General features: G+C 45.3%; 1 protein-coding gene and 1 long non-coding RNA gene across 2 annotated transcripts; one reads left to right on the forward strand and one right to left on the reverse strand.

The window, feature by feature from the left end:
• Nucleotides 1-11132, reverse strand: F2RL1 (F2R like trypsin receptor 1). Its single transcript, XM_073344185.2, is given in 4 exon segments — nucleotides 1-2427; nucleotides 10563-10719; nucleotides 10721-10900; nucleotides 10902-11132. Coding segments are annotated over 4 exon segments (1668 nt in total). The 3' UTR covers nucleotides 1-1327.
• On the forward strand, nucleotides 10272-25991 carry LOC140911347 (uncharacterized). The gene is made up of 4 exons (XR_012158913.2): nucleotides 10272-10866; nucleotides 13322-13588; nucleotides 17922-18834; nucleotides 24333-25991. It is a non-coding gene; the product is annotated as an uncharacterized LOC140911347 (long non-coding RNA).

Below are 25991 nucleotides of genomic sequence, written 5' to 3' on the forward strand. Positions count from 1 at the left end.
GAGAAGTTATGATTTTAATTTAATCCCAACGCCAAGGCATCAACTGAACATAAACTCACTTTTACTCTGAAAAGCTAGTGGGTGATGCTATGTAGCACCCATAATGGATTAAGTCTAATGAATGCCAAATTAAAAAACAAAAAAACCCAACTCTGTTGGTTCATTAACCAAATTTAACTAAAAGGTGAACACAGATATGCTTGTGCATACCAAGTTGTTTGCCAGCTGTTTTGAATTATTACTTTGTCTGGCTGTTCCTCTCACCTACACACATGCCTCCCATCAATAAAAGTTTGCACTAATGAATTATAGCATTAGGCAAATTTACTTCATTTTTACATCTGACTGCAGTATTGACAAACTCTACATTTGTACTTAGGAAAACAGTTTTTTTTTTTTAACCTAAAATCTGGTAATGCAAATCAGATCACTGACATGTGAAAGTGTTAAACAGGAACACAAATGAGGACTTCCAAACTTAGTAAGTTATAAAAAGTGACTTAATTTACATTATATATCTTAATACAAATGAAGTAGTATGTAAAAGTGAAACAGCTACAGGACATAAATTCTACAAATACAGCATATTATGCCCCAATAAGATCACATATTGTCCAAAATCTGAGAACATAGGAATATATACTGAGGCAAACTATCAAAGAACAATTAATTTATCTCAATGCTAGCTGATAACATAGTCAGTTTGCTATCTCACTGGTATAATCTTATCAGGCTTCCCCAGTTTCAGTATTTGCAATAACAGGAAAGTCCAATAGACAATATAAATTCTACTAAGCATAAGAAATTGACCTCCTGTGGTTTAAGAGGAGGCTCTCTTATTTACTCTCATAACTCCATTAAGATCAAATGAAGTAATATACAAAGGGACAGGGCTCTAAAGAAACAAGATACTTAAATTGCTTGTTTCTAGTATACAAAAATAGTATATAAAACAAAAGTATAATAACCAAGTCATAAAAATTAAGCATCCTTCACTAAATTATTAAGAGTTAAATGCAGAAGTGATTAAAATAAAGGCACCATCCATAGGTATTAAAACATTACAGAAGTTCTCTGCCATTTAGAGAATAAGTACTGTTTTTTTAAACAGTATCAAACTCACTACAGTGCTGCTTTTTCCATGTCACTCAATATTCCCATGAGGAATTCAGAGGTAAACAGTTGCCAGTTTTGAAATTAAAGTCTCAGTGTGAATCCAACAGATGGTTGCTTCATACGCACTTGTAAAAATAAAAAGATTCACGTTATGTACAATAGGCTCACTGCTATATTAATAAATGTTCATTTTTCTACTACAAGAAAAGATTTAGTAAGTTGTCTTAGTTGTGTTTGAACTGGAAGAATAAGAGTTGGATTTCTTAGGGTATCTACTTGATGAAAGAGAGACTTGCATCCTCTTTGCAGTTCGCACACTTCGGCAAAGGAAAGCATTTTTAAGGTTGTCTCTGAAGTCTTTTGAAACGAAATAATAGATGAATGGATCAATGCCACTGTTCAGAGTGGAAAGACACAATGCTGTTATATATGAGGCATACACATGACTTTGTCCATAGTCCCTGATCAGAGAATAGTGCACTACAAGTAGAATATTACTAGGTATAAAACAGATAAGATATATGGATAGTACTGCAATAATGAGCTTGATTGCTTTTTTCCGTTTCTTTCCAATGTTTATATCTGTAATGGAGGCATTCAAAGTCTTAATCATTAGTATGTAGGCAACAGCCGTGAGAATAGCTGGGAATAAGAAGACTCCAATTGCTAGAGAAAGGAAATAATTAAACATGTCATGAGCCAATACATTCTGAGGCAACACATCATGACAAGTAGTGATATTAAGATTTGAAATATATGCAGTTTGATCAACAAGGTACAATGGAATGGTGCTCAGCAAAATCAGTATCCATATTGCAATTGAAACTCCTACTGCCATTTCAGACTTCTTTCTTGAGTGTAGTATGGGGTTCACTATGACCCAGTACCTTTGCACACTGAGACATGTCATAAAAAGAATGGAGCAGTACATATTTCCATAAAAAAATCCAGTGAGTACTTTGCAAAGTCCTTCACCATAGATCCAGTTGTTGCCATTTATATGGTATGCAATCTTCAGAGGGAACCAGAAGACAAATAAAAGATCTGCTAGTGCCAGGTTAGCCATATAAATCACAGCTGGATGTTTCTTTTTTGTTCTGAAGAAAAAGACCCATAAAGCCATGGCATTGCTTGGTAAACCAATAAGAAACACAGTGATGTAGACTATAGGAAGGAAAACTGTAGTCAGTTTTCCAGTAAGGATTTTTGTAGCAAAGTCATCCACAGTATATGATTTTACAGAGGAGTTTTTATTTTCAATCTTTTGGCCAATAAAACTTCTTCCTTTTCCATGGTTGGATTTACTTTCCACTAAAGAGGAAGAAAGAAAGAGAGACAGATTAGTACAATGTCATTACATAGATAGTCCAATCCATTCTAAACTATGAAGGACATTAAACAGAAAATAAAGTTAGCGACAATGCTTGAATCCAGTCATATTGTCCTTAGTTTTATCTCCCTCTCCTTTTACTTATTACCCTACAACGATGCAATTCCTTTATTACACCATGTATAAATGTTAAATTATTCAATGTCCATGAACAAATTCTCTTGGATTTTTGGTGGAGGGAATTAACTAATTATTAATACCTAACCCTTTCAAGCCTAATTGAATAAGTAACTGAATCAAAGTAAACAAAGCTTAAGCCAATTGTACGTGAACAGAAGCTTGTCTACATGAGGAAAATGAAAAAAAAAAACATAACAGTCTTCCCCATGTAGACAAGTCCCTAATTGCACTCAGTCTTCAGAGCAAGACAGGAAAGAAAACATGAGTGTTAGTATTTGTAATACGTTAGTATTTGTAATACTGCTGGAAGATGGTCAAGCTGCAAGGGTGCTGCTGGCCTGAGACAGGGGAAATATAGGTTCAATTCCCTACTCCACCACAAACTTCCTATGTGAGTTACTTCCTCTCTCTGTGCTTCAGTACCCAATCTATAAATACTTCCCAAGAGTGTTGTGAGGAGAACTACAATGAAGGGGGACTATACAAATACTTAAAGTTAGAAACAAAAATGTGAATACACCATAGCAAATCTCAGTTTACACAAGCGCAGCTTACCTAACACCACTGAACCATCCATATGAAAGTAAACTGCATCCCTGAAAGCCCTGCAACATGTTTACAGTGTAACTCTACCAGTATGCTTCCTTCATTTATACTGAGGCCTTGCCTACACTAGGGAAGAGTTTGCTGGTAAAGCTTATACTCGTTAGCGCTCCTTTGCTGTTATAGCTTATGCCATTTCTCTGAACAAAATAAGCTAACTGAATCTACACTAAGGCATTTGCTAGTATAACTATGGCAGCTAGGAGTATAAAGAGAATGATACCCATTAATGTCAACTGACATTAGTTACAGCAACAGTTTTACTGGTAAAACTATTTTGGTTAAAAAAAGTCATTTGTTAACTGAAGTAGTTACACTAAGCGTTTATACCAGTACAGTTTGTTGCTTATTCCCATAGGGTACTGATAACTAACTTCATTCACAGAAACAAGGTTGTTCTGATTGCACTACAGGTATACTTAAGCAGTACTTTTTTTTTTTTTTTTTTTTTTTTACCATTAGACAAGTCCCAAGTTACTTGACAGTGTACATTTAAGAGTCAATTAATTGTACCATAGTTCAGCAGTTTTCAAACAACAGTGCAAGGTGCATAGTTGTGAAGTCTGTCAATCAGTAACCAGTTGGATGCATTATAAAATTTCACTTATATTGTACATGTCCAGAGAGTTTTAAAAACTGCTACCATATAACAGAAATGAGAAAAATGTTCATGTTTCTCATGTCAGTTTTCTACATTAATCTAAACAACTCCATGTTTTCCAGACCAACCAATGAATATCTATTTTAGAAGTGTGACCCAACACTAGTATATATCAGTGAAGTGATGAAGATGAAATGAGCTGTAGCTCACGAAAGCTTATGCTCAAATAAATTGGTTAGTCTCTAAGGTGCCACAAGTCCTCCTGTTCTTTTTAGTGCTAACAGTATGCATCAGTGCTAACAGATGCAATTGCTATCCATGTATGTGGTAAACTTCCAATAGTGAATGGATGAGATACAGATTTATACTATAGGAAATACAGCATTTAAAAAGATCCTCTATAAAAAAAAAAGCGCTAATGTTTTAGTAATTTGTTACTTTTTTACTCAGACAAGTTAATGAATATAAAATGTGGAATATTTGATTAACACTCATTTTATGCAGAAACACAGAACCCAAATGTTAATTATCAAAGAAAATTAAAAGTAATAATAAAGTTCAGGGGAATAGTCATCAGCAGGCTCAAAATAGCTCAGTAGTTGTACATTACTTCTGAGACCATTCAGCATCCAGAGAGAAATGATACATTTACTTAACAAAGCAGTAATCACACTGGGATAGGATGCTAATTGTATTTTCTACATATTGCACTATGCCTTTTGTATCTTAAGCTTCCATAAAAATTAAGACTACCCCTCCTCCAAAAGACACACCAGATTTTTGCTGTGTAAAGTATTGAAATATGCAAGTTGAAAATAGTGAAACAAACTGTTTTTAAACAGTTAAATTCTGGTTGTTATTAAAATAAAAAGTAGCAAAATGAAGGGCTCTGCTTACAAGAAACCTAACTTTCTTATGACAGGTTTCAGAGGAACAGCCGTGTTAGTCTGTATTCGCAAAAAGAAAAGGAGTACTTGTGGCACCTTAGAGACTAACCAATTTATTTGAGCATGAGCTTTCGTGAGCTACAGCTCACTTCATCAGATGTTTACCGTGGAAACTGCAGCAGACTTTATATACACACAGAAATCATGAAACAATACCTCCTCCCACCCCACTGTCCTGCTGGTAATAGCTTATCTAAAGTGATCAACAGGTGGGACATTTCCAGCACAAATCCAGGTTTTCTCACCCTCCACCCCCCCACACAAATTCACTCTCCTGCTGGTGCTAGCCCATCCAAAGTGACAACTCTTTACATAATCAAGTCGGGCTATTTCCTGCATAGATCAAGGTTTTCTCACATCCCCCCCACCCCCATACACACACAAACTCACTCTCCTGCTGGTAATAGCTCATCTAAACTGACCATTCTCCAGGTTTAAATCCAAGTTAAACCAGAACATCTGGGGGGGGGGGGGTAGGAAAAAACAAGAGGAAACAGGCTACCTTGCATAATGACTTAGCCACTCCCAGTCTCTATTTAAGCCTAAATTAATAGTATCCAATTTGCAAATGAATTCCAATTCAGCAGTTTCTCGCTGGAGTCTGGATTTGAAGTTTTTTTGTTTTAAGATAGCGACCTTCATGTCTGTGATTGCGTGACCAGAGAGATTGAAGTGTTCTCCGACTGGTTTATGAATGTTATAATTCTTGACATCTGATTTGTGTCCATTTATTCTTTTACGTAGAGACTGTCCAGTTTGACCAATGTACATGGCAGAGGGGCATTGCTGGCACATGATGGCATAGATCACATTGGTGGATGTGCAGGTGAACGAGCCTCTGATAGTGTGGCTGATGTTATTAGGCCCTGTGATGGTGTCCCCTGAATAGATATGTGGGCACAATTGGCAACGGGCTTTGTTGCAAGGATAAGTTCCTGGGTTAGTGGTTCTGTTGTGTGGTATGTGGTTGTTGGTGAGTATTTGCTTCAGGTTGCGGGGCTGTCTGTAGGCAAGGACTGGCCTGTCTCCCAAGACTTGTGAGAGTGTTGGGTCATCCTTTAGGATAGGTTGTAGATCCTTAATAATGCGTTGGAGGGGTTTTAGTTGGGGGCTGAAGGTGACGGCTAGTGGCGTTCTGTTATTTTCTTTGTTAGGCCTGTCCTGTAGTAGGTAACTTCTGGGAACTCTTCTGGCTCTATCAATCTGTTTCTTTACTTCTGCAGGTGGGTATTGTAGTTGTAAGAAAGCTTGACAGAGATCTTGTAGGTGTTTGTCTCTGTCTGAGGGGTTGGAGCAAATGCGGTTGTATCGCAGAGCTTGGCTGTAGACGATGGATCGTGTGGTGTGGTCAGGGTGAAAGCTGGAGGCATGCAGGTAGGAATAGCGGTCAGTAGGTTTACGGTATAGGGTGGTGTTTATGTGGCCATTGTTTATTAGCACTGTAGTGTCCAGGAAGTGGATCTCTTGTGTGGACTGGACCAGGCTGAGGTTGGTGGTGGGATGGAAATTGTTGAAATCATGGTGGAATTCCTCAAGGGCTTCTTTTCCATGGGTCCAGATGATGAAGATGTCATCAATATAGCGCAAGTAGAGTAGGGGCTTTAGGGGACGAGAGCTGAGGAAGCGTTGTTCTAAATCAGCCATAAAAATGTTGGCATACTGTGGGGCCATGCGGGTACCCATAGCAGTGCCGCTGATCTGAAGGTATACATTGTCCCCAAATGTGAAATTGTGACTTTGTCCTTACCCATAACTATTTCACATTTGGGGACAATGTATACCTTCAGATCAGCGGCACTGCTATGGGTACCCGCATGGCCCCACAGTATGCCAACATTTTTATGGCTGATTTAGAACAACGCTTCCTCAGCTCTCGTCCCCTAAAGCCCCTACTCTACTTGCGCTATATTGATGACATCTTCATCATCTGGACCCATGGAAAAGAAGCCCTTGAGGAATTCCACCATGATTTCAACAATTTCCATCCCACCACCAACCTCAGCCTGGTCCAGTCCACACAAGAGATCCACTTCCTGGACACTACAGTGCTAATAAACAATGGCCACATAAACACCACCCTATACCGTAAACCTACTGACCGCTATTCCTACCTGCATGCCTCCAGCTTTCACCCTGACCACACCACACGATCCATCGTCTACAGCCAAGCTCTGCGATACAACCGCATTTGCTCCAACCCCTCAGACAGAGACAAACACCTACAAGATCTCTGTCAAGCTTTCTTACAACTACAATACCCACCTGCAGAAGTAAAGAAACAGATTGATAGAGCCAGAAGAGTTCCCAGAAGTTACCTACTACAGGACAGGCCTAACAAAGAAAATAACAGAACGCCACTAGCCGTCACCTTCAGCCCCCAACTAAAACCCCTCCAACGCATTATTAAGGATCTACAACCTATCCTAAAGGATGACCCAACACTCTCACAAGTCTTGGGAGACAGGCCAGTCCTTGCCTACAGACAGCCCCGCAACCTGAAGCAAATACTCACCAACAACCACATACCACACAACAGAACCACTAACCCAGGAACTTATCCTTGCAACAAAGCCCGTTGCCAATTGTGCCCACATATCTATTCAGGGGACACCATCACAGGGCCTAATAACATCAGCCACACTATCAGAGGCTCGTTCACCTGCACATCCACCAATGTGATCTATGCCATCATGTGCCAGCAATGCCCCTCTGCCATGTACATTGGTCAAACTGGACAGTCTCTACGTAAAAGAATAAATGGACACAAATCAGATGTCAAGAATTATAACATTCATAAACCAGTCGGAGAACACTTCAATCTCTCTGGTCACGCAATCACAGACATGAAGGTCGCTATCTTAAAACAAAAAAACTTCAAATCCAGACTCCAGCGAGAAACTGCTGAATTGGAATTCATTTGCAAATTGGATACTATTAATTTAGGCTTAAATAGAGACTGGGAGTGGCTAAGTCATTATGCAAGGTAGCCTGTTTCCTCTTGTTTTTTCCTACCCCCCCCCCCCAGATGTTCTGGTTTAACTTGGATTTAAACCTGGAGAATGGTCAGTTTAGATGAGCTATTACCAGCAGGAGAGTGAGTTTGTGTGTGTATGGGGGTGGGGGGGATGTGAGAAAACCTTGATCTATGCAGGAAATAGCCCGACTTGATTATGTAAAGAGTTGTCACTTTGGATGGGCTAGCACCAGCAGGAGAGTGAATTTGTGTGGGGGGGTGGAGGGTGAGAAAACCTGGATTTGTGCTGGAAATGTCCCACCTGTTGATCACTTTAGATAAGCTATTACCAGCAGGACAGTGGGGTGGGAGGAGGTATTGTTTCATGATTTCTGTGTGTATATAAAGTCTGCTGCAGTTTCCACGGTAAACATCTGATGAAGTGAGCTGTAGCTCACGAAAGCTCATGCTCAAATAAATTGGTTAGTCTCTAAGGTGCCACAAGTACTCCTTTTCTTTTAACTTTCTTATGTCAGTCATGTCAGAGACTCAACCTCAAGGGTTTTTTAGGTCTGTTCCAGTGATTTGTACTTGAGAATCTAATTAAGTTAAAAGGGAATCTGATCCAATTTATGATAAACCATTTGACCTTTCAAAAGGCACAGTGAGTCCCTACCAAGTTTAAGATGGCTAAAGCCCATTTCAGAAATGATGTGTGAATGGGGAAGGGTCATTTAGAGAAACAATTGTGCGTTTATCCATGACTGAGTCAGCCCATCCCTTACCAGTGCTGTTGATTCATAGCTACTCCTAGATCTCCAACTTCTGTGGTGAGCTATTACCAGCAGGCGGGTGGGGGGGGGGGGGGGCGGACGGACACACCTTTTGTAGTGATAATCAAGGTGGGCCATTTCCAGCAATTCACAGGAACCTCTGAGGAACAGTGGGGGATGGGGGGGGAATAGTTTTACTTTGTGTAATGACCCATCCACTTCCAGTCTCAATTCAAGCCTAAGTTAATTGTATCCAGTTTGCAAATTAATTCCAATTCAGCAGTCTCTCGTTGGAGTCTGGTTTTCAAGTTTTTTTGCTGAAGAATTGCAACTTTTAGGTCTGTAATCGAGTGACCAAAGAGACTGAAGTGTTCTCTGACTGGTTTTTGAATGTTATAATTCTTGACGTCTGATTTGTGTCCATTTATTCTTTTACGTAGAGACTGTCCAGTTTGGCCAATGTACATGGCAGAGAGGCACTGCTGGCACATGATGGCATATATCATAGAATCATAGACTATCAGGGTTGGAAGGGACCTCAGGAGATCATCTAGTCCAACCCCCTGCTCAAAGCAGGACCAATCCCCAATTTTTGCCCCAGATCCCTAAATAGCCTCCTCAAGGATTGAACTCACAACCCTGGCTTTAGCAGGCCAATGCTCAAACCACTGAGCTATCCCTCCCCCACACATTGGTAGATGTGCAGGTGAACTAATCTCTGATAGTGTGGCTGATGTGATTAGTCCCTATGATGGTGTCCGCTGAATAGATATGTGGACAGAGTTGGCAACAGACTTTGTTGCAAGGATAGGTTCCTGGGTTAGTGGTTCTGTTGTGTGGTTGCTGGTGAGTATTTGCTTCAAGTTGGGGGGCTGCCTGTAAGCCAGGACTGGCTGTTTCCCAAGATCTGTGAGAGTGATGGGGCGTCCTTCAGGATAGGTTGTAGATCCTTGATGATGCATTGGAGGGGTTTTAGTTGGGGTCTGAAGGTGATGTCTAGTGGCATTCTATTATTATCTTTGTTGGGCCTGTCCTGTAGTAGGTGACTTCTGGGTACTCTTCTGGCTCTTGTCAATCTGTTTCTTCACTTCAGCAGGTGGGTACTGCAATTCTTCAAAAAAAAAAAACTTCAAAACCAGACTCCAACGAGAGACTGCTGAATTGGAATTAATTTGCAAACTGGATACAATTAACCTAGGCTTGAATAGAGACTGGGAGTGGATGGGTCATTACACAAAGTAAAACTATTTCCCCATGTTTATTCCCCAGACATTCTTGCCAACTGCTGGAAATGGCCCACCTTGATTATCAGTACAAAAGGTCCCCCGTCCGGTTCCCCCCAGCTGGTAATAGCTCACCATAAGATTAGATTACTGCAGTGCACTCTGGTGGGTGAGGCTATACACAAAGACCACCCAAGCTACAGCTGGGGCAGGATGAGGCAGCTTGCTTGCATAGCGCCTTATGTCCGAGTTTCAAAAACCGCATTGGCCTCCTATTTACTGCTAAGTGCGATTTAAAGCGTTAATATTGATCTTCTAGTGTCTGGGACTTGGCTTTAGATTGTGAGCAACCTGGGGCGGAGATCGTCCCTTCTCTCCCCGCAAAACAGCTACACAGAGAAAATAGCCCCCGCTTGAGAGCCACCTCCCCTCCTCCCGCCAAGAGCAGATCTCGGCCTGCTCAAGCTAATCACGCCGTACGTCCGACGGTCGGGGCCGCCGACCTCCGGGCAAGGGGCGTAGCCGCAGCGGGGCGCGCCCTGCGCTCGGAACCGTAGCCGGGTGGTGCGAACGCCTGCTGGCGGCTGTTTAGGGGGAGGGTCGCGGTGAGCGCCTCAGCTCCCCGCGCTCGCTGCTCCCGGCTCCGTGTCCCGGCTGAGTCACCCCAGCCCCTGCCGGGCTCCGAGGGCGGGATCTGGACCGATCGGGCCGAATTCCAGCTCCTCGCTCCCACCCCGCCCGGCGGGTAGCGGAGCCAGGCCCCAGCAGCCCGGCCCCAGCGCGGCGGCCCCGCTCCGCGCTGGCGGGGACGAGTCTCCCGGCCGCTCTCTTCTTACCTGTGGCGGACGCGGCCACAAGCGCCGCGCACAGGAGCAGCAGCTGCAGCCAGCGGCGCGCCCCCATCTCCGGCCGGGACGGGCTGCGCTCCGCGGGACTAGGGCTGCGGCACGGACACTCCCCGCGGCGCGGCACGTCGCTGCCGGCTGGGCTGGGCTGGGCTCGGCTCGAGCTCCTCCGGCCGCCAGTTTCGAAGATACCTACGAGGAGGCGGGGCCGAGCTGCCGTCAAGCAGGTGCCTCGACTCCGCCCCCCTGGAGGGCGGACGTTGGGTTTCGAACGCCGCAGGGGCACGTGACCTGAGTGAGTCACCGGCGGCATGGAACTGGGAGCGGGGCCGCGAGACTGGGTGGGGGCGGCTCAGGCCAGTTAGCTACGGGCCAAGGAGCGGAGCGGGGGAGGCTGCTCTTGCTTCCCAAGGCGGGTCCCTGGCGTGGTGCGCGGGGCCCCGCCGAGTCCCCGGAGCGAGGCCGGCTTGTGTTAGCGGCGCTGGAGCTGCGTGAGTCCCAGCCGCTGCCACGCGGAGCGGTACCTCGCGCTTCGGAGCGGCTGGCACCGTTCCTTGGCATCGCGTCCACACGACGTGCCGTTACTAATCCCCCCCGCGCCCGCCCCGCGGAAAGCAGCGTAGTGTAAACAGGTGCTGGCTGCGCACCCAGGCGACGTATGCCGCTCCAATAATAGGGTGGGTCACGGCCAGTCAGTGGGCGGGAGTCAGCACCAGGGTACCCTTGTCCCAATCCAGAAGCCTCTTGGTGCCAGCTGGCAGGGCGCACTGGGTTACGGAGGTCCCCTTAGTCTGGCATCTACTAGTCCACCAAAGAACGTTATGTGAGGGTCTCTAATGAAAGTCTGTCCCGCCAGTCATAATCCTTGTGAGATACATGTATGGGTAATGCCTGAGGAGTTAAGTAGATACTGTATAATTAAAAATTATGTTCTCTAGGTCCGTGTGTTAAGGCAAGTCATGGAAAGGTGATCTGCGTACCCTCATGCAGCGGTGAAAAGAGGCATATCTCACTCTGAGTGGTCATGGGCAAATTAAGTATTGTAGGTTTCACAATGGACACTCATTCACAATCTGAGCAAAATGCTAATCAATAGATTGAAGAGGTCACAGGAAAAAACAAAAACAGCAGGGGTTTTCCTGTTTAGGATTAAGACATTAAGGATTTTGAAACTATATCTGGGGTGCAGATAAACCCTGTCATTACTTCAATCTGTGAGTACAAGTTGCCAGCAGGCTTGATCTTAGGAGAAAGGATGTCAGCCAAATTAATTGAAAACACTGGGAAAAGGACTTGGGGTGAGCTATCTGGTTGTAGAGGGGGAATGCCTTGAGAGTAAGTATAGGCTGTAGAGAGCATGTCATGATTTTATTTCATATGTAACCATTTCTTTCCAAAATGCTCACTTTTTGATAAACTTATTCTTGTTTTCACTATATAAACATTGTGTGTTAAGTAGAGTCGGAATCCGGAGTTGAATCTTACAAACTGATGTGTGTAGTATTCCTTTGGGAGTAGCAAATTTGAGTGTTCTCTGAAGGTTCAAAGGCCTGGGCATTCCAGAGGGATGCTTGGTGGACTTGGGAGTTGATGTGTGCCTATTGCTAACCTGTACAAAGAGAGCAAAGGCTGTGGAGGCCTGGAAGGTATTGCTTGTGTTTCCAAAAGCTGGTGGTTTCATGGAGCCGATCCACAGCAGGCTCAGATAAGACTCACAGGTGCCTCGCACCCCTGTGAAAAAGCACACTCAAGAAAATCAGTGGTCAGAGTAGCAGCCGTGTTAGTCTGTATCTGCAAAAAGAAAAGGAGTACTTGTGGCACCTTAGAGACTAACAAATTTATTTGAGCAAAGTGAGCTGTAGCTCACGAAAGCTTATGCTCAAATAAATTTGTTAGTCTCTAAGGTGCCACAAGTACTCCTTTTCTTCTAACAAAATCAGTGACCACTCTTGAAAATTTTGGCCTCGTTCACTTGTTCAAGAGCATACGGCAAGTCATTTGCAGAACCATAACTAGCAGTTCATACATCCCAGTCCTATGCTTAATCCATTATGCAATGCCGCTTTGATCTGGTGCCCTGCTTTAGTATGGTGCTAGAGTAAATGCATAATACGCACTACAGCATAGCATTTGAGATTTTACATACACAAAAATCAGAAAATCCCAACCATAGTATTACATTAATGTAATTTTTTAATTAATTACCATGTTTTTTTATGAGAAAAAATTACTTTAAGTGTATATTCAAATACCATTTGAATGTGTGAGGTCACATTCAAGTAAACAGTGATTTATTTGAGTGATTGTATATTTGGACACTGGAATAAAATACATTGTGCAGTCATTTGAATGTAGTCACTTGGTTCCCCAGTAAGCCAACTAATCCTGGGGACAGTAAAGGTATGTCTACACTACGAAATTAGGTCGATTTTATAGAAGTCAATTTTCACAAATCTATTTTATACAGTCAATTGTGTATGTCCCCACTAAGCTCATTAAGTCGGTGGAGTGTGTCCTCAGTACTGTGACTAGCATAGACTTACAGAGCGGTGCACTGTGGGTAGCTATCCCACAGTTCCTGCAGTCTCTGCTGCTCATTGGAATTCTGGATTAACTTCCCAGTGCCTGATGGGGCAAAAACATTGTTGCAGGTGGTTTTGGGTACGTGTCGTCAGTCGCCCCTCCCTCCCTCTGATGAAAGCAACTGCAGACAATCGTTTCACGCCTTTTTTCCTGGGTTACCCATGCAGACATGATACCACGGCAAGCATGGAGCCCGCTCAGCTCACCGCTGCTGTTGTGAGCATTGTAAACACCTCGTGCATTATCCTGGAGGATGTGCAGAACGGTGCTAAGAGATGCCAGCATGAGGATGATTGTGATGAGGACATGGACACAGACGTTCCTGAAAGCACGGGCTATGGCAATTGGGACATCATGGCGGCAGTGGTTGATACAGTGTAATGCCGATTTTGGGCCCGGCACAAAAGCACACACTGGTGGGACCACACAGTGTTGTAAGTATGGGATGATTCACAGTGGGTGCAAAACTTTTGCATGCGTAAGGCCGCTTTCCTTGAACTTTGTGAGTTGCTTTCTCCCACCATGAAGCGCAGGAATACCAAGTTGAGAGCCTCCCTGACAGTTGAGAAGTGAATGTAGATAGCCCTGTGGAAGCTTGCAAAGCCTGACTGCTACCGGTCAGTCGGGAATCAATTTGGAGTGAGCAAGTCTACTGTGGGGACTGCTGTGATGCAAGTAGCCAATGCAATCACAGACGTTCTGCTATCAAGGGTAGTGACTCTGGGAAATGTGCAGGTCATAGTGGATGGCTTTGCTGTAATGGGGTTCCCTAACTCTGGTGGGGCAATAGACAGAATGCATATCCCTATCTTGGCACCGGACCACCTTGCCAACCAGTATATAAACCGCATGGGGTACTTCTCAATGGTGCTGCAAGCACTGGTGGATCACAAGGGACGTTTCACCGACATCAACGTGGGATGGCTGCGAAAGGTGCATGACACTCACATCTTTAGGAACTCTGAGCTTTTCAAGCAGTTGCAAGAAGGGACTTACTTCTCAGACCAGAAAATTACCATTGGGGATGTTGAAATGCCAATAGTTATCCTTGGGGACCCAGCCTACCCCATGCTCCCATGGCTCATGAAGCCGTACACAGGCAGTCTGGATAGTAGTAAAGAGCAGTTCAGCGATAGGCTGAACAAGTGCAAAATGGTGATAGAATGTGCCTTTGGACATTTAAAAGCTCACTGGTGCTGTTTGCTGACTAGGTTAGACCTCAGCGCAACCAACATTTCCATTGTTATTGCTGCTTGCTGTGTGCTCCATAATATCTGTGAGAGTAAGGGGGAGACATTTATGGCAGGGTGGGAGGTTGAGGCAAATTGCCTAGCAGCCAATTTTGAGCAGCCAGAGACCAGGGTGATTAGAAGAGCACAGCTAGGCACGCTGCGCAGCAGAGAGGCTTTGAAAATCAGCTTCATGACTGGCCAGGCTATGGTGTGACGGTGTGTGTTTTTCCTTGCTACACACCCGCTCCCTTTGTTGATTTTAATTCCCTGTAAGCCAACCACCCTCCCCCTTTCCATCACAGCTGGCAAGGGAAATAAAGTAACTATTGTTTTGAAACCATGCCCATTCTTTCTTTCTTAATTAAAAAAAAAAAAAAGTGAGATAACTGACAAGTTAGCCCAGGTGGGGTGGGGTACAGGAGGAGGGAAGGACAAGGCAACATTGCTTATTGTAGCCACACTACAAATCAAAACTGTTTGAACGACAGCCTTCTGTTGCTTCGGCCATCCTCTGGAGTGGAGTGGATGGGTGCCCAGGGCCTTCCCACGCACGCGTTCTTGGGCATCTGGGTGAGGAGGATATGGAACTTGCGGAAGAGGGCAGGCGGTTATACAATGGATGCAGCAGGGGTCTGTGCTCTTGTTGGCTTTCCTGCAGCTCCAACTGATGCTTCATCATGTCTGTTTGCTCCCCCATTAGCCTCAGCATTGCCTCCTGCCTCTGCTCTTCTCACTCACTTAATGCTTTATAGATTCATAGATGTTTAGGTCAGAAGGGACCATTATGATCATCTAGTCTGACTTCCTGCACAACGCAGGCCACAGAATTTCACCCGCCATTCCTGCGAAAAACCTCTCACCTATGTCTGAGCTATTGAAGTCCTCAAATCGTGGTTTAAAGACTTCAAGGAGCAGAGAATCCTCCAGCAAGTGACCCGTGCCCCATGCTACAGAGGAAGGCAAAAAACCTCCAGGGCCTCTTCCAATCTGCCCTGGAGGAAAATTCCTTCCTGACCCCAAATATGGCGATCAGCTAAACCCTGAGCATATGGGCAAGATTCACCAGCCAGATACTACAGAAAATTCTTTCCTGGGTAACTCAGATCCCACCCCATCTAATATCCCATCACAGGCCACTGGGCTTATTTACCATGAATATTTAATAACCAAAACCATGTTATCCCATCTTACCATCTCCTCCATAAACTAGTCGAGTTTAATCTTAAAGCCGGATAGATCTTTCGCCCCCACTGCTTCCCTTGGAAGGCTATTCCAAAACTTCATTCCTCTGATGGTTAGAAACCTTTGTCTAATTTCAAGTCTAAACTTTCTGGTGACCAGTTTATATCCATTTGTTCTTGTGTCCACATTGATACTGAGATTAAATAATTTCTCAGCCTCTGCCACTGAATGCCTCCATGCATTAAGCTGTGCCCTTTCAGTGCGGGAGGACTGCATGAGCTTGGAAAACATGTCATCGCAAGTGTGGTTTTTTTCGCCTTCTAATGTGCGATAACCTCAGGGATGGAGATGATGGGGGAGCATAGAAACATTTGCACCTAGGGGGAGATAAAAAGGGAGAGTAAAATTTAAGATTTATACATTTCTGAGAACAAAAGGGAGACTCTTTCACAGTGAATCAAGCAATTCACAGCCGACAGTACACGTGCTTTAGGTACAAGGTCGCATTTTGCCTTTTATATTGAGCGCCTGCCGGTATGGTGAGACATCACAAATGGCTAGACAACAGAATTCGGTTTCCAGGCAGCCATGGTAGGCCTTTTGGTATGCGGGGTTGGCTTCTTATGCCTTCATAACATGTGGGAATAGTTTCAAACTGCAGCGCCATCCTTTCCCATAGCAAGCAATGCCGGTTGGGTTTCACGTTTAAAAGGAGGGGCTGTGGTTTTTGGGTGGATGTGGAGCACACACCTCCCCCCCACCTGACCGTGTGGCTATTCTCTAGGATGATCCCTTCAACTCTCCCCCCGCCCATGGCTATTCTCCAGGATGATCCCTTTTAGCCAAGTGCAAACAACCCAGCATGAACGGGGTCCTTTTACTGTTCCCTTACAAAAATTCCCCTATTTCAACCAGGTGACCATGTATGTTATCACTCTCCTGAGGCTAACACAGAAAGATATAGACCAAATGTTGCTTGAATGTGACCAAAACCCAGGACAATTCACTGCCATGCTTTGTGCTGCAATGATTCCAGACTACTTGCTACTGACTTGGCATGGTAAAATGTCCTGCCGTGGAGGATGAAATAAGGCAGCCCTCCCCAGAAACCTTCTGCAAAGCCTTTGCAGAAGACCTCCAGGAGAGCTTCATGGAGATGTCCCTGCTGGATTCCTGTTCCATGCCCAGACACGTTAACAGACTTATCCAGTGGCTCTGCTGGTCGCGACTGCATCCCAATTCTTCAGGGCAAATCAAACATTAAACACTGTTGCTTTTAAACGCTGTACTGTAGTTACAAATGTGCACTCACCAAAGCTGCCTTCTCCGGCTTCAGGGTTGGGGATCCCACATTGGGAGGGTATTGGCTCCAGGGTGATGAAAAGGTCCTGGCTGCCAAGGAGAATGGATTTACCACTTGCCTGCTGCGCATTCTCCTCCACCTCTTCCTCCTCCACCAAATCCTCCTCCCTGTTGAGTGAGACTTCCCCCTTGCAGGTGTCCATGGACAGTGGTGGGGTGGTGGTAGGGTCCCCCCCCCCCTAGAATGCCATGCAGCTGATCATAGAAGTGGCATCTATGGGGCTCTGTCCCGGAGCAACCGTTTGCCTCCTTTGTCTTTTGGTAGGCTTGCCTGAGCTCCTTCACTTTCACGCAGCACCGCTGTGTGTCCCTGTTGTAGCCTCTGTCCATCATGCCCTGTGCAATTTTGGCATATATGTTAGCATTTCTTCTTTTTGGTCGGAGTTCGGCTTGCACAGATTCTTCTCCCCATACAGCAATCAAATCCAGTGTCTCCCTTTTGGTCCGTGCTGGAGCTCATTTGTGATTCTAGGGGGATTGCATGGTCACCTGTGCTGCTGAGCTCACCACGCTGACCAAACAGGAAATGAAATTCAAAGTTTCCCGGGACTTTTCCTGTGTACCTGGCTAGTGCATCGGAGTTCAAAGTGCTGTCCAGAGTGATCACATTGGAGCACTCTGGGATAGCTCCTGGAAACCAATACCGTTGAATTCCATTTGCACAAGCCCAAATTCAACCCAGTAAGGTTGATTTTAGCGCTACCCCCCTCGCAGGGGAGGAGTACAGAAGTCAATTTTAAAAGCCCTTTAGGGCAACAGAATGGGGTTGGTTGTGTAGACACATTCATTTTAAAATTGACCTAATGCGGTTAAATTTGACCTTACCCTGTAGTGTGGGCCAGGGTTAAGACTAGTGAGGAAAGGGCTTCTGTGACCCAGCTGTGGTCATACTCACTGAGTCACTTGAGCTATAAGGTGCTCCTGCTTCCACTCATAAAGTGTTACCTTGTGTTTCTCTTGTACTTGTTTTTTTCTTTTTTTCCCCACTTAGAGCTTGGCTACACTTGTGAGTTAGAGCGCATTAAAGCAGCCCTGGGTGCCCTAACTCACGACGCGTCCACACTGACAAGGCACATAGGGTGCCCGGACTCTGTGGCTGGAGTGCTCCTGATACTCCACCTCGACAAGAAGCATAATGCTGCACCCCGGCTGGAGTGCCGCAACACCACTGTGGATGCCCTGGTCTGTTAATGCGCTCTGAGCAGCCTCAAGAAGTGTCCCACAATGCCTGTTCTAGCCACTCTGGTCATCACTTTGAACTCTACTGCCCTGCCCTCAGGTGACCAACCACCAGACCCACCCTTTAAATTCTCTGGGAATTTTGAAAATCCCCTTCCTGTTTGCTCAGCCAGGCATGGAGTGCTCTCAGCGAATCCTTCCAGGTGACCGTGCCTCCAGGCAATCCCCAGTATGGAGCAATGGCAAGGTGCTGGACCGCATCAGTGTCTGGGGGGAGGAATCTGTCCAGTCCCAGCTGCGCTCCAGCCATAAGAATTATGATACCTTTGGGCAGATATCAAGGGGCATGATGGAAAGGGGCCATGACTGGGATGCACTGCAGTGCAGGATTAAAGTGAAGGAGCTGCGGAATGCCGATCACAAAGCCCACGAGGCAAACCACCGCTCCGGTGCTGCCCCCACGACCTGCTGTTTCTACAAAGAGCTGGACGCAATACTTGGGGGTGACCCCACCTCCACTCCGAGGACCACCATGGACACTTCCAAGCCCAGTTCAACAAGGCAGGAGGAGGAGGAGGAAAGCGGGAGCGAGAGTGCTGAGGAGGAGAGAGACACCCTGACATCCCTAGATGCATGCAGCCAGGAGCTGTTCTCAAGCCAGTAGGAAGGTAGCCAGTCGCAGCGGCCAGTGCTTGGGGAAGGACAAACACCAGAAGAGGTGCCTGGTAAGCAGCTTTTATTTTGGGAAGGAAGTTGTTTGGTGCAGGCTCTCGGGGCGAGGAGGGTTAGGGCTGCATGCATGCCTAGAGGCAGAATAGGGTGTTGGTGTTTTCTCTCACATCATGGTAGTCGGCCTCAGGTATCTCTTCAAAGTTCTCATGGAGAAGCTGGGCAATGCGCTTGCACGGGTTCCTTGGGAGAGCTACTGTACTCCTTGTCCCAGTGAGGCTAACATGTCCGTGCCACTGTGCCATGGGGGGCGGGGAGACCATTGCTGCACACAGGCAAGCTGCATATGGGCCAGGACGAAAGCCGCATTATAGTAGAAGGCCCTCCCTTGCTGTCACTCTCAGCAGCGAGATATCTTCCAGGATGAACTCCTGTGGAAAATGTGGGGAGAGTGTTCAGTATAAGGGCTGCCACCATGTCAGGGTTCCCTCCCCACTCTGAACTCTAGGGTACAGACGTGGGGACCCACATGAGAGACCCTCCCCAAGCTTATTTCTACCAGCTTAGATTAAAAACTCCCCAAGGCACAAATTCTCCCTTGTACCTTGGATTAGGTAACGCTGCCACCACCAAGTGATTTAGACAAACTCAGGGAAAGGACCACTTGGAGTTCCTACTCCCCCCTAATATCCCCCCAAGCGCCCACACCCCCTTTCCTGGGGAGGCTTGAGAATAAACAAGATGCTCACAAACCAACCTTGGGTTTTTTTAGGACACTAAAAAAACCCCCAATCAGATTCTAAAAGAAACAGAACTTTATTATAATGAAAAAAGGTAAAAGAAGCACCTCTGTAAAATTAGAATGGAAGATAATCTTACAGGGCAATCAGATTAAAAAACATAGAGGATTTCCCTCTGGGCCAAACTTTAAAGTTACAAAAAGAAAACCAGGAATACACCTTCCTCTCAGCACAGAGAAAAACACAAGCCAAAACAAAAATAAGCTAACGCATTCCCTTGCTAGTACTTACTAATATAGCTGCTGACTTTTGGTTTTACCGGTGGGTGCCCTCCCGAGGCCCCACCCTCACTCCACCCCTTCCCCCACTTGCCCACTGCTCGCTCCTCTCCGCCCCCTCTTCCGTGTACCTCTGACAGTTTTGGAGGGAGGCTATTCACATTAGAGAAAAAAGGTGGGTGAGGTAATATCTTTTATTGGACCAGCTTCTGTTGGTGAGAGAGACAAGTTTTTGAGCTTTCACAGAACTCTTCTTCAGGAAGAAGAACTCTGTGAAAGCTCCAAAGCTTGTCTCTCTCTCACCAACAAAAGTTGCTCTAATAAAAGATATTACCTCACTCACCTTGTCTCTCTAATTTCCTGGGAACAACAAGGCTACAACAACACAGCGTACAAAAATGCAGGATTCACATGTACAGCACAGAGTGACCATCACACCAGGGCACTATTTTCAGGATTCATTTTAGCATAATGTCATCATTACACCAAGGAAGTAGCACTACCAGCACAATGAGATAAATATAGCCACGGGCACATGCCAAAAATTCACAGGACAAGCACACTGGGATCCATACAGCAGGGTAGTAGTACCAGTTTAGCGCTCAGTGGGACTACACTCAGGGACTGAGTCCAAGGGTTCAGCTAAACACAAGGGCACCTGCAAATAGCTGTACTAACAGCAGGATCTACACTGGGCCCAATAGGAGGAGTTGCTCATCAGGGCACTAATTCCCAATCCCAGTGCAAGGCAATATGGGATCCAGGTACCAAGTCTGTATTACCAGAATTTGTACTCCCAGGAGAGTGGGATGGAATTATAGAAGTTACAGGCGGAAAAGCCCTCTGTGATCATCCTGGCTCAGTCCATCTGCCTGCCAATGCAGGGCTTATCCTTACTGCATGTTTTTTCCAGTCTCCTTTTAAAAGTCCCAAGCCTTGGGGTTTCTAGCCGTGACACTCTATACCAGGGGTTCTCAAACTGGGGGGTCGGGACCCCTCAGGGAGTCGTGAGATTATTACATGGGGGGTCGTGAGCTGTCAACCTCCACCCCAAACCCGCTTTGCCTCCAGCATTTATAATGGTGTTAAATATATAAAAAGTGTTTTTAATTTATAAGGGGGGGGTCACACTCAGGGGCTTGCTATGTGAAAGGGGTCATGAGTACAAAAGTTTAAGAGCCACTGCTCTATACCTCGGGGAGTGGTGTGCTGTGCTCTGTAAGCCCCATATTCATCATTTGTATATATTCTTTATATTTCATATAAAGCATGCCATGTAAGGTATCATGGGAAAGGTTATGATTTGCTGAAATCCACTGTTCTGTCGAAATATGTACATCATTAAAGTGTATGGAATTATGAGATTGTGCTGTATGGTGTTAATGAAATATGCTACAAATTTGGGAGTAGCCCAGAAGGCAACTCACCAGAAACAACAAGGCACTTGACCAAATGGCTGGGTGGATGTTACATGACCATCACCAGCCATTGTGCAGCAAGTGAATGACCATTAGCAATTCAGGTTTCAGAGTAACAGCCGTGTTAGTCTGTATTTGCAAAGAGAAAAGGAGTACTTGTGGCACCTTAGAGACTAACCAATTTATTTGGGCATGAGCTTTCGTGAGCTACAGCTCACTTCATCGGACGTGCACGGGGTGAAATTGTGGAAAAGCAGCATCACTTGCCCCATAACCTCAGCCGTGCAGAACACAATGCCATCCACAGCCTCAGAAACAACTCTGACATCATAATCAAAAAGACTGACAAAGGAGGTGCTGTCGTCATCATGAATAGGTCGGAATATGAACAAGAGGCTGCTCGGCAGCTCTCCATCACCACTTTCTACAAGCCATTACCCTATGATCCCACTGAGAGTTACCAAAAGCAACTACAGCATTTGCTCAGGAAACTTCCTGAAAAAGCACAAGATCAAATCCGCACAGACACACCCCTGGAACCCCGACCTGGGATATTCTGTCTACTACCCAAGATTCATAAACCTGGAAATCCTGGGCGCCCCATCATCTCAGGCATTGGCACCCTGACAGCAGGATTGTCTGGCTATGTAGACTCCCTCCTCAGGCCCTACACTACCAGCACTCCCAGCTACCTTCGAGACACCACTGACTTCCTGAGGAAACTACAATCCATCGGTGATCTTCCTGATAACACCATCCTGGCCACTATGGATGTAGAAGCCCTCTACACCAACATTCCACACAAAGATGGACTACAAGCCATCAAGAACACTATCCCCAATAATGTCACGGCTAACCTGGTGGCTGAACTTTGTGACTTTGTCCTTACCCATAACTATTTTACATTTGGGGACAATGTATACCTTCAGATCAGCGGCACTGCTATGTGTACCCACATGGCCCCACAGTATGCCAACATTTTTATGGCTGATTTAGAACAACGCTTCCTCAGCTCTCATACCCTAACGCCCCTACTCTACTTGCGCTATATTGATGACATCTTCATCATCTGGACCCATGGAAAAGAAGCCCTTGAGGAATTCCACCATGATTTCAACAATTTCCATCCCACCATCAACCTCCGCCTGGTCCAGTCCACACAAGAGATCCACTTCCTGGACACTACAGTGCTAATAAACGATGGTCACATAAACACCACCCTATACCGGAAACCTACTGACCGCTATTCCTACCTACATGCTTCCAGCTTTCACCCTGACCACACCACACGATCCATCGTCTACAGCCAAGCTCTGCGATACAACCGCATTTGCTCCAACCCCTCAGACAGAGACAAACACCTACAAGATCTCTATCAAGCATTCTTACAACTACAATACCCACCTGCGGAAGTGAAGAAACAGATTGATAGAGCCAGAAGAGTTACCAGAAGTCACCTACTACAGGACAGGCCTAACAAAGAAAATAACAGAATGCCACTAGCTGTCACCTTCAGCCCCCAACTGAAACCCCTCCAACGCATTATTAAGGATCTACAACCTATCCTGAAGGATGACCCAACACTCTCACAAATCTTGGGAGACAGGCCAGTCCTTGCCTACAGGCAGCCCCCCAACCTGAAGCAAATACTCACCAACAACCACATACCATACAACAGAACCACTAACCCAGGAACCTATCCTTGCAACAAAGCCCGTTGCCAACTGTGCCCACATATGTATTCAGGGGACACCATCACAGGGCCTAATAACATCAGCCACACTATCAGAGGCTTGTTCACCTGCACATCCATCAATGTGATATATACCATCATGTGCCAGCAATGCCCCTCTGCCGTGTACATTGGTCAAACTGGACAATCTCTACGTAAAAGAATAAATGGACACAAATCAGACGTCAAGAATTATAACATTCATAAACCAGTCGGAGAACACTTCAATCTCTCTGGTCACGCAATTACAGACATGAAGGTCGCTATCTTACAACAAAAAACCTTCAAATCCAGACTCCAGCGAGAAACTGCTGAATTGGAATTCATTTGCAAATTGGATACTATTAATTTAGGCTTAAATAGAGACTGGGAGTGGCTAAGTCATTATGCAAGGTAGCCTATTTCCCCTTGTTTTTTCCTACACCCACTCCCCCCCAGACATTCTGGTTAAACTTGGATTTATGCTGGAAATGGCCCACCTTGATTATCATACACATTGTAGGGAGAGTGGTCACTTTGGATGAGCTATTACCAGCAGGTGAGTGAGTTTGTGTGTGTGTGTGTTTTGTTTTTTTTTGGGGGGGGGGGGGTGAGAAAACCTGGATTTGTGCTGGAAATGGCCCACCTTGATTTTCATACACATTGTAAGGAGAGTGATCACTTTAGATAAGCTATTACTAGCAGGAGAGTGGGATGGGAGGAGGTATTGTTTCATGGTCTGTGTATATAATGTCTTCTGCAGTTTCCACAGTATGCATCCGATGAAGTGAGCTGTAGCTCATGAAAGCTTATGCTCAAATAAATTGGTTAGTCTCTAAGGTGCCACAAGTACTCCTTTTCTTTTTGCGAATACAGACTAACATGGCTGTTACTCTGAAATCTAATAGAGTTGGATTGCTTGCTTCCTTGATCTGTGTCCAGCAAGCACACAACAGACAGACCAAAACCTTTTCCCCCCACCCCAGATTTGAAAGTATCTTGTCCCCTTATTGGTCCTTTGGGTCAGGTGCCAGCCAGGTTACCTGAGCTTCTTAACCCTTTACAGGTAAAAGGATTTTGTGCCTCTGGCCAGGAGGGATTTTATAGTACTGTATACAGGAAGGTGGTTACCCTTTCCTTTTTATTTATGACAGGGGCCCCCTGCAGCTGTTGGCTCTCCCCAAGGCACAGAAACCCAGAGGACAGTACGGCCGTGAACTAATCAGTCCCCCTTGCCCCTGTGCCTGCTCACCATTTTGGGGCTCCCAGGGGTTATGTGTGCTTACTTTGGGACGGGCAAATTATGCTATTGTGTAGATTCTGCTTGTCTTTAAGTACAGGTGAATCATTGCTCTGTCTGGTGTGAACAATGCTGCCTCTGTTAAGTGTTGCATTTTGCTTTTACAGATGAAACCTTGAGATCTCAGCCATCTGTGTTATCACCGGCCGAAAGACTCCAAAGAATTAGGAAGAGGCCACGTAGAAGCAAAGAGACATGCTGCATGAAGTAATGCAGCAGTCCCTTAATGAAAATCAAAAAGCACAAGAGTGGCGGGAGAGTGAAAGGAGGGTCCGCCAGCAGAATGCAGATTGCCAGCACCAAAGCACAAAGCGGCTGCTAAGCATTATGGAGCACCAGGCAGACTCAATCAAGGCACTCGCCGCCATGCAGGCGGAGCACTACCGCTCCCGCCCTGCCCCTGCAGCCCTTGTCCCAAAACTCTTTCCCTTGTGCCCCCATGTCACCTCCAACCCACTTTCCCCCACATCCGGGTTCTTATCGCCACCAGCTGCATCCAACACCTGTAGCTTCACCACCCAGCCCTGCAAACTATGACCCTTACCCACTGCACTCAACCCCCATCACCATGCATTTTAGCCAGCCTGAAGTGCCGCATTCGTTGCACGGCACTCGTTGCACAGCACTCCAGACAGGAAGGCAGAGTATGATAACAGGACATATGCAAATCTGTGATTGAACTGTTCCCCACTCCACCCCCTTGCCCTTTCTGTTTCCCAAGCAGTTATGTTTCTTTTCAATAAATAAATGAACATAAGAACGTAAGAATGGCCATACTGGGTCAGATCAAAGATCCATCCAGCCCAGTATCCTGTCTGCTGACAGTGGCCAATGTCAGGTGCCCCAGAGGGAGTGAACCTAACAGGTAATGATCAAGTGATCTCTCTTCTGCCATCCATCTCCACCCTCTGACAAACAGAGGCTAGGAACACCATTCCTTACCGATCCTGGCTAATAGCCATTAATGGACTTAACGTCCATGAATGTATCGAGTTCTCTTTTAAACCCTGTTATAGTCCTAGCCTTCACAACCTCCTCAGGAAAGGAGTTCCACAGCTTGACTGTGCACTGAGTGAAGAAGAACTTCCTTTTATTTGTTTTAAACCTGCTGCCCATTAATTTCATTTGGTGGTCCCTAGTTCTTATATTATGGGAACAAGTAAATAACTTCCTTATTCACTTTCTCCACACCACTCATGATTTTATATATCTTTATCATATCCCCCCTTAGTCTCCTTTTTTCCAAGCTGAAAAGTCCTAGCCTCTTTACTCTCTCCTCATATGGGACCCGTTCCAAACCCCTAATCATTTTAGTTGCCCTTTTCTGAACCTTTTCTACTGCCAGTATATCTTTTTTGAGATGAGGAGACCACATCTATACGCAGTATTCAAGATGTGAATGTACCATGAATTTATATAAGTATATACATATATACTCCATCTTATTCGCTGTCCCTTTTTTAATGATTCCTAACATCCTGTTCACTTTTTTGACTGCCGTTGCACACTGCGTGGACGTCTTCAGAGAACTATCCATGACAATTCCAAGATTTCTTTCCTGATTAGTTGTAGGTAAATTAGCCCCCATCATATCGTATGTATAATTGGGGTTATTATTTCCAATGTTCATTACTTTATATTTGTCCACATAAAATTTCATTTGCCGTTGTTGCCCAATCACTTAGTTTTGTGAGATCTTTTTGAACTTCTTCACAGTCTGCTTTGGTCTTAACTATCTTGAGCAATTTAGTATCGTCTGCAAACTT

The sequence above is a fragment of the Lepidochelys kempii genome, chromosome 5 (assembly GCF_965140285.1).
Source record: "Lepidochelys kempii isolate rLepKem1 chromosome 5, rLepKem1.hap1, whole genome shotgun sequence".
In the NCBI taxonomy this organism is placed as follows: Eukaryota; Metazoa; Chordata; order Testudines; family Cheloniidae; genus Lepidochelys; species Lepidochelys kempii.